The sequence below is a fragment of the Protopterus annectens genome, chromosome 2.part1 (assembly GCF_019279795.1).
Source record: "Protopterus annectens isolate FY-2018-M chromosome 2.part1, PAN1.0, whole genome shotgun sequence".
Taxonomy (NCBI): Eukaryota; Metazoa; Chordata; order Ceratodontiformes; family Protopteridae; genus Protopterus; species Protopterus annectens.
The window spans coordinates 83,581,325-83,591,351 of record NC_056729.1 but is presented as its reverse complement, the minus strand read 5'-3'; the positions used below and the strand labels follow the sequence as shown (position 1 = coordinate 83,591,351).

The 10,027-nt window shown below is 38.9% G+C and overlaps 1 protein-coding gene across 1 annotated transcript in view; it reads right to left on the bottom strand.

Annotated features, from left to right (window-relative positions):
- Positions 1 to 10,027, bottom strand: part of LRBA (LPS responsive beige-like anchor protein) — a 4,045,850-nt gene that overhangs the window by 3,155,750 nt on the left and 880,073 nt on the right. Inside the window, exon 14 of the mRNA XM_044063433.1 lies at positions 6,897 to 6,976. Coding sequence (XP_043919368.1) covers positions 6,897 to 6,976 — 80 coding nt within the window. The remainder of the gene's footprint in view (positions 1 to 6,896; positions 6,977 to 10,027) is intronic.

Here is a 10,027-nt window from a genome sequence, read left to right as displayed (position 1 = left end):
TTTTATATATATATATATATATATACATATCTACACACACACACACACACACATATATATATATATATGCACACAGACACATGATATATATATATATATATATATATATATATATATAGAGAGAGAGAGAGAGAGAGAGACATCTGCACACACACACACACACACACATGTCTGTATGTATACATACACACACACACACGTACATATATATATATATATATATATATATACACACACACACTTACAGTCATTTTATATATATTCTGAAACGCTTATAATTGTGCTATACAGTTGATGATCTACATTTTGCACTGTTATAAAGCTTTTTTTATTGTTTCACTGCATTTATGTACTGTTTTATACTGTTTTAACATTACTTAACTGTAAACTGCTTTTTCATACTGAGAGTTGTATTTTGTTTGCGAGTGCTCTGTCTGAGCTTTTCTGTGCATTTTTGTCTCTTTACTGTTAAAAGCATTCTCGAGTCTGCTCCTTGATCTGTTTAAAACTTTATTTAGTGGCTACAGCTAGGAACTGTAATAGTATAATTGCATTTTTTATTTAAATTACTAAATTGTAAACTGATTTTTCATACTGAGGCTTGTATTTTCTCTTTGTGGGTGTTCTTTCTATGCTTTTAAAGTGAGGTTTCTGTGTTCTGCTCAGGTGGCATAATCTTGATAGAGGCCTGTTGTCTAGGCTTGTAGTTATGTTTGAATTTCCTGTGTTTCTGGCAGCCATTTTCTGCTGATTGTCTTCATTATTATTGAGAGTAACAAGGCCTCCTGACCTTCTGTAGTACAAGTGATTGGGTAATAGCAGGGGCTGAGTAGTAATCTGATCTTCCAACTCTTCCATTCTTACTGCTATATAAACCTTGTGTCTTATAAAGGTTCTGCTTGTATCATCAGGCTCTGGATTGCATTGCATAAGTGGAAATTCCTTAAGATTCCAAGAGCAGGATAAGTTATTTCTTACACTTATTTCACTGAACTGCACTTCTGAAATGCTTATAATTGAGCTATACAGTTGATCTATTACATTTTACACCATTATAAAGCTTTTTTTATTGTTTCACCGCATGTATGCACTGTTTTGTACTGTTTTAACATTACTTAACTGTAAACTGCTTTTTCATACTGAGAGTTGTATTTTTTGTTTGCGAGTGCTCTATCCGAGCTTTTCTGTGCATCTTTGTCTGTTTACAGTTAAAAACATTCTCGAGTCTGCTCCTTGATCTGTTTACAACTTTCATTTAGTGGCTACAGCTAGGAACTGTAATTTTTCCCACCCACTCTCTCCCTAGTGTTGTGTGTTCTTACACTTGGTGGCTTTGCAGTTGCCCGCACATACGGTATATCTGATCTGTGACACTCCTCTCAGTCTAGTGTCATTAGTTCACTCAATCTAATACAGAACATTTGTGAAAGCCAACCCACTCAGATTCTTAACATTGAATTAACTTCTGTTCCAGCTTTCTCCATTTCCACTTTACTGGAAAAAAAAATCTAAGCGTGCTTCCCCCCTTTCCTGTGGTAGGTCAGATACGGATTTGTTGTTTCCAGGACTGTTTGTGAGCTCCTAAGCCCCCCCCCCCACTTAACTGGGGTTAAACTATTCATGGCGCCTTAAAGTCTGTTCTGTAAAATTTCCCTTGCAACTAGCCAGCTTTTTAGTTTTAGCACTCATCTGTTTCTTTGATCGCAGCACTTGTTCAGAACTCATTGTAAGCACTAAATAAGTTACAAATTACTACAGCATTCAACTTTACACTTGTCTAGAGGAAAACAGTTTTTAGTACTTAATAAATAAGCACCGATTCAGGCATCTCTAAAGGTCAGCTCCCGGTGTTTTCTCCTGTCTACCTGATGAATCTGGGCATCTTGGGACAATGCAGCAATTGCCTCATGTACACAAACAACCCTCTCCTTCTACCACCCAACACTACGACCTGTGAGAGAGGCATTTATATAGCCAAACTGGAAGCAAAGCTCTCTTCACCAAAGACTAGCCTAGACAGTCAAGAGGAGAAGGTAAACACTTGCACTGCACCACACTCATCGCATAGTCCCTCAAAACCTACACCATCAAAACACACACACAGTAGCACAAAACACACACCTACATTCACAGAGGCTCTCATTACAAATCTGCCCAAACAACAGAGACCTCCAAAGCAGAAATGCAAGCAACCTCCACCCCTCAACAAAACACAAATGACACATAGCCCACATACTCAGTGTGCCACTCAGCTACAGCCCATAAGGCATAACGTACCCAACAATCTAGTCATAGGTGACTCTAGTCAGTCACACTGATGTTCCACTCACCAGGCTAAACAAGGAAAAAGTTACTGTCAGCTGCCTGTCAGGTGCCAGGATCCGCCACATAACTCACACACTCAGGTCACTCCACAAGTACAAATATGACTCTAATTGTCCATGTTCGTTTGAATGACCTGAGACGTACCTCCCTGGACTACATGAACAGAGACATGGAGGAGCTCTCCGATCTTGTATCCCAGGCCGGTATGACCCTAGCCCTGAGTAGCATCCTGCCATCACCAAGAATGACACCACAGTACAAGGACAAAATGATTGACTTTAACAATTGGCTAAGCTTCTAGTGTCATTCTAAGGGAATCCGGTATCTGTCTGCCTGGGATGACATGATCGAAAGACCACGCTGCTTTGCCAGAGATGACCTGCACCTGTCGCCCTTGGGATTCCGGACACTGGCAAAGGCTCTTGCCACTGTTATAGTGCCTTTTTCAGGCAAGGTTCAAATGACAAATTCACCACCCTAACAGGTACAAGCATGCAAAATCTGAGGATAATGCTACTCAATGCTAGAAGTCTAAACCTCAAAATGCACTCACTCGAGGCACTCCTTAAAATGGAGAACACTGACATCTGTGCAGTGACAGTGACCTGGTTTAAAGCTCCACAGAGCACCCCTGCATTACCAGGCTATAATCCATGCCACACCTTTCGGCCACCAAACCCGGACCGAAACACTACAGGTGAAAACGTGTCCATATTCATTAAGGATATCCACACCTCCAAGCTAGTTGTTCAGCATAATGCATCAGAGATTATCCAAGTTCAACTAACTCTGGGCAAAACCGCAATCCAGATTGTAGCTTCCTACAGACCCTCCCACCATGCCCCAGGATTACCACTCCTCTTTTCTTAATACATTGGAAAATATTAAGGTACAACCCAACACTCTAATAATGGGTGATTTCAACTACCCTACCATTAACTGGGAAAACTACTCATGTACCAACTCTTTTGCTCAACGTTTTCTGGAAATCATCAATTCCAATGCCTTGGATCAACTTATCCACACCCCCACCAGGGGCAGCAATATCCTAGACCTGGTCATCACCAACATGGGTGACTGGTGTTCCTCACCAGAGGTCAGCTCCTCGTTGGTCAGATCCGACCACAAGCTAATCACCCTAGACATCCACATCCCGCTCCCACCCCCCATTAGGAAAACAACCATAAAAAATTTCTCCAAAGCCAACTTCACACTTCTTAAGACAGAAGTGGCAAACTTCACAACACCCATGCAGATGGACAATAGAGGTACAACTGCTGAATCCTACAAAAATGTACTTTATAAGCACTTACACGAGTGCATGGATCATGTTATCCCTAACAGAACCAAGATGCTATCCTCCAAAAAAATGGAAGCCAATTTGGTGGTCTTCTGCCATAAACAAACTCTACAACAGAATAAACTGCTGCAAAAAAAGAGTAAAATCCCACGATTGGAGCAACTCCCTGGTCAGCCTCAGTAAGAAGCTGAGATCCCTCATAAAATCCTCCAAAGCTAGTTATGAAAACAAAATTGCCACTGATTCTAAAGAAAACCACAAAGCATTCTATAGCTATGTCAAAAATCTCAATGGCAACACTCAGATCTGCTCTGAGTTACAGCACAATGACACTAAATATACAGAACCAACTGATATTGCCAACATCCTGGCAGATAGGTTCAGTGCTAACCTTACCCACCTCTCACCCCCTAAAGGGCCCATCTTTATATCAGAAGAATGCAAAGTTCCAGTAATCATGGCTGCATAGGTAAAAGCTTCACTCTCCAAAGCCAAGAACACAGCATCCATGGGACCTGACAACATTCCAGGCTGCCTTCTACATGAACTACAGAATTAACTGGCACCCCACCTAAGTAACATGTTCAATCATAGCCTCACCTCAAGCTTTGTGCCCATTGAATGGCGCACCACAACAGTTATCCCACTCCACAAAGGGGGGACCACAACAGACCCCGGGAACTACCACCCCATTAGCCTGATGAGCCTAGTCTGCAAGGCCATGGAACGCATCATCATGGAACTCATAAACAAAGACATTTAAGATCTCCAAACTCTGGACCCCACACAGTTTGGGTTTGTAAAAGGCAGATCATGTCTCCTAAACCTGACAGACTTCTTTGAAGTAGTCACCAAAGCCATAGATGAGGCTAAGGTGGTTCACACAGCCTATCTAGATCTCGCCAGGCATTCAAACACCATCCCCCATTCTGGAATTATAGATAAACTCACTAAAGTAGGTATAAATCCCTATGTCACAAGATGGGTTGCCAACTAGCTTACTGACAGAACCCACACTGTGAAAGTAGCAGGCTCCAAATCAGACTTCAGACCAGTGACAAGTGGAGTACCACAGGGTTCAGTACTGGGTCCTCTCCTGTTTGGTATCTATTTCTCTGAAGTACAGGCTAACAAAGAAGGTCTTTGGTCAACTAAATTCGCAGATGACTGCAAACTAGGAGCCATAATCGAAACTCCTAACGATGTGGACATCCTACAAAAGGGCCTCACTGAGACAGATGCCTGGTGTCAAAGACATGGTCTCAAGCTCAATGCCAAAAAGTGCATTGTCATCCCCTTTGGTAAAAACTCTGTACCCATGAACTACCACTACTTAACACCAAAAGTGTGATAAGAGACCTTGGGACACAGGTGGACAGCAGTCTCTCCTTTGCTAATCACATCACCACAGTGGTCAGGAAATCCTATTACATGGCACACCTCATCACAAAAGGTTTCTCATCCAGAAAAAAAGAGGTCTTTGTTCCCATCTACTCATCACTCATTAGACCCATTTTAGAGTACAACGCCCCTTTTGGTATGTACCTCACAAGACATCTACAACTGGTAAGGCCACAAAAATACCTCACAAAGAGGATTACTGGCCTCAAACAGATGCCTTACGTAGCTTTACTCCGTTGCATATCACCTACTCAGAGGTGATCTCTGCCTAACAAACAAAGCTATGTCAAACCCAGAGCTGTTGGACATGCTCCACTTAAAGAAATCCCAATCCCTCCGAGCTACATGCTCTAGGGACCTAAACCTTGTCACCACAATAAACAGAACATGCTGGAGGGATAGATTCCTGTCCCAGAAACTTCCCATACTCTGGAACAGACTACCTATCTATGTCAAACAGAGCTCCTCATTAGCACTCAAGAAAAATCTTGATGACTGGATGGGTAATAGGAAATTCACCCCGGGGATCACTTCTGTGGTTCTACTTGACAGGGGCACAGGAAAATAATTTTCTTGGGTGGCAAAAGCCAGGGTACCTTTTTGGCTAGGCTTGTATAGGTCCTAGGGCCAATAGCCTAGTACCTACCTATGAACATACATATATATATATATATATATATATATATATATATATACATATATATATATACATACATACATACATACACACACACACACACACACACACTATATACATATACACATACATACACATGTATATGTATTTTTATATATATATATATATATATATATATATATCTATATAGATGTGTACATATATATAGATATATATATGTATATATACATACACATATACACACGTGTGTGTGTGTATCTATATAACTTTAAATTTATCGTTTCATAAAAATGCATTTTCCATGAACCTATATTCTGCTGACTGGTTGCATAAACCTCCTTTTCAGAATTCACACCTACAAACCCTTATAATTATATTACAGAAAATTCTACTCCAAATTGTTTTCATGAATATTTTAGATTTCAAAACATAACAGTATCTATTAATCTTCAATCCTAATTCACCTCAAAATTTTACATTTTATAAAGGGAAAAAATGTTGTCATTCTTTCTCTTATTACCCTAAATACTAAAGCAAGTGAGAATATAATTAGGCACTAGAATAAAAAAATAATTGTTTGGAATTATGGTTATAGTCAAAATTACAGGAACAAGTAAATTCAACAAGAGGTCTTGTAGAGAACATACCGATTCTAATAAAACTTGGATGGGTATTGTCAGCAAAATAAAGGAGTTAGAAAAAACAAGTTTCTCCATGTAAACATGTCTTTTAGTAGAAAATTACACTATAACCACTTTTATTTCTTACACTGTCATGAGTATTTCAACATTGGCTTGCCTGAATATAAACCATGTACCTAAATGTAGTATAGAAGCTCTTGAAATACTGTACTCATACTAAAAATCAAGATAAAGCGAGCTTTTGCCCTTCTGCACCACAGGTTTCTATCCTCCCTGAGCTCACGTTAGGACACCTGTGTTACTCTTTGACAGGTGCATCACCCCAGTCAAACTCTCAACTTGACACTGCCCCAGAGTGGGTTGAGTTAATCACTACAGGAAGAGTGTAGCTTTAATTTTTGTTAAATGACAACTAAAGCTCGTTTACAATAGCCCTTCTGTAGCTATTTCAGAATTTATAGCACTTAAGTTAAAGGCCAAAACTTAAACACACCCTACTAATACATGACTCACGTAGAAGACTTTACACCAGCTAGCCAATCCAGGGAAAGTGCTTATCAATAATCACATGACATTCTCTTCATGCAGTTACCTTCATCAGAAGCTGCTTTACAAACAGCAACAAAAATGCTCTCAAAGAAAGGATTTCTTTGTGATTAGGCCGTGGACCATCTATAACAAGAATAAAAAACATTTTATTAAAAGTAGCACAATTTTTACGACATTATATGCAGTGCAACTTACTTCTCTTCTAAGCACGTCTGCAGAATAGTTTATATGAAAAAGCTAAAATGGAAATTATCACCATTATTAATCATAGTCATCACACAAGCAAGCAAGAGTAATTACATAATTATACGGTTGTCACCTGTCCTGTTTTGAACAGTACAGTCACCGATTAACAGCTTGCATCCCAATGTCCACATTAACTGTGAATGAAAAGCAAATGTCCTGATTTGTTGGTGATACAGTAAACATTTCCTTTCCAACTTATAGCTAATGTAGGAATGACTAAAAATGAAAGTTTTTTATGCCAGTAGACCAGTACTTCCCTTTTAGTATTAGTAGACGTTTGCTTGGTTTTGAGGTCTTAAAGTTAAGTCTCTTGCTAGTCTTCACTTCCTGATGTATATCACTACAGATCTAGGCTCCAGTGGAGGTAGAGGAGTTGTCAATCTCACCCCCAACCCATACGACAGGTCGTCACCTATAAAATGACAGTGGACCAAGCAGTCTTGGTTATCAATAATCACAGCTGTAAACAGCTTTCCAAGCCTTTCCACTCAAGTACTTTAACAGCACCTTTAGAAAAGGATTAAGCGGCACTACCACAAGGAATGGGGATTGCTGGGCTGAAGCTGGATTACAATTAAACTTGTATGCAAATTAATTACTTTGAATTTGCTGTATGAACATGTTTTATGGTGAGATGAAAAACGGAGTTTGACCTTCAGTTTCTTTTTTACTTGAGGGTCTTTATGTGCAAGACATGACACTTCTTACTGACATCTCCAGCATGAGCACTCTTACTCAGTGTCTGTCTCAAGGCAGTCTTCAAGCAGGGCTTTTAGTATGCGGTGTAGTAAGTTGTGTCAATCAACTTTTATTTTAGCATCCTTACTAGTGACTCAGGTTTTAAGGAGTATGTTACAGATGCTAGTACTATTTTTTGCCTTCATCCCCTAAATAAATAAATAAAAACAGGAGAGACTGTCTGATTTAGTGGTTTGTAACAGTCTTGGGTAGAGATGTATGCTGACATCTGGATTCAAGATACAGACACCATCTTTCCATTATACAGTATGCTAGTGAGGCTTTATGTGGATCACTATGCTAACTTCTGAAGCCAGTTCATTTGTTTGAGGACTACCAGTATCGTAAAAGGAGCTTATGAGCTGCAGAACAAAGAAATATTGCAAATACCGATAAAGTAACACTGGAGGAAAGAAGGTAATAGGGAGATATTCACAAAGAGTAACCTTAGAGGACACAAACAGAAATGATAGTGAAAGGGACACAAGCCTTGACAAGGGAAAAGTGAAGACCAGCAGAGACAAATATTAATTCACAAAAAGGGTGATGTAGCTCTGGAAACACCTCTGGACTCAACACTGAAATGCAGACACTAAAACTTAAAATTATTTTGCACTGCTAGGGAGGGGGGCAAGTACAACACTAACGTAGGCTTGCTGGATCATCATCTTCACCATCTTGCATGATCATACATTTGCGTATAAACTACTTTTATCAAATGGAAATGTCCAGCTGGGAAGTCCCATTTTAAGTAGAATCCTGTGGTGGAAACTTCTAAAACATTGCTGACATAAAATGAACATTAAAATAATGACAATTAAAGAGTGTAAAGAAAGCTATACATAACAGCAAAGTTAGAGAGAGAAGCATGCTACATCCATAATCATAAAGCCAACATTTAGTTCAACTTACTTGAAGTAAATTTAAATGTATGCAGTGTATAGCAGCTGGCACAGGTACGGCATTCCTGTTCAGAGATGTATACACTCTACTTGTGCATTATCTACTAGACTGCTCCCTGTCTATTAGGTCTGGTCCTGAAATTTGCCACTGTGATTGGCTAAATTTCAGTGGGAGAAGGAGCAGAATCAGGATGATCACTATATAAAGCTGCAGCTGTTGATTTGATAACTTGAAAGTATTGTTTCTTTGTTGCATGCTTTTTTTTCCTTTAGAAAATAAAAGGTCTGGGTGCATTTAGCAATACTAACTATTGCATTTGAAAGATCTTTGAGTGACTTGATCTAACTTTCTCATTGACTGCTGCTGACAACATACTGAAAGATTCATCATGACAAACAGTTGCCTGCTAATGGTTTTCCTGTTAGCAGTGACTAAGCAAACTTTTCTCACTACTTACAAAAATAAATCTATTAGGAATACCTGGATGTTACAAGGTATACAACATTATTAAATTAAGTTTAAAAGCTACTAGACATACAAGTGATGATTCAGGAGACACAGAGGAATAGCTACACATACATACACTACATATATATATATATATATATATATATATACACACAACATACGTACACACATATACATAATATACATACATAGAGAGGAAAAAAAATGAGAAGATATAGGCCAATTTTTCTTTACTCAAGAATTTGGGACAAAAGTCCAAAACCAAGGACAATCTTTAAATATTTTTCATTTTGTTCAAAATTAATAGAACAGGTTAACCATTAACATGCATTTTTTTGGAGTGGTAGTATGGAACTCTGTAATGTCTGACATTACTGACCAATATCAATCCTCAATGATTTATCAGAAAATCAAAACTTTTAGGAAGTAACAATCGGGAGTTCTACAAAATCAAGAGCAGTTGTGTGAATGGAGAGAGACAGAGATAAAGATGTGCAGAGGAGAGACAAACAATGTAGTGGGGAGGTAGAAAAAGAAAAATGTGGAAAAGGAGAGAAACAGAAAAAAAGAGAGACGACTCAAGTGAAAGATCTGCTCTGGTAGAGTTTTTAGTCAAGTGTAGAACAGAAGGTGCTGCTAAAAAAAGGGAAAATTAGTAAGGCATATAAAACACTGCAAGTTAACTATAAGAATCAATCAGAGGAAGTGATTAGGAACAGAGACTGTAAACAATTTACAAAGGAACACTGGGAGGAGATATGAACGTAGTCTGTCAGGATTATAGAGGGAGCAAGTGGCTGCATGTAAGGAAATGATTCT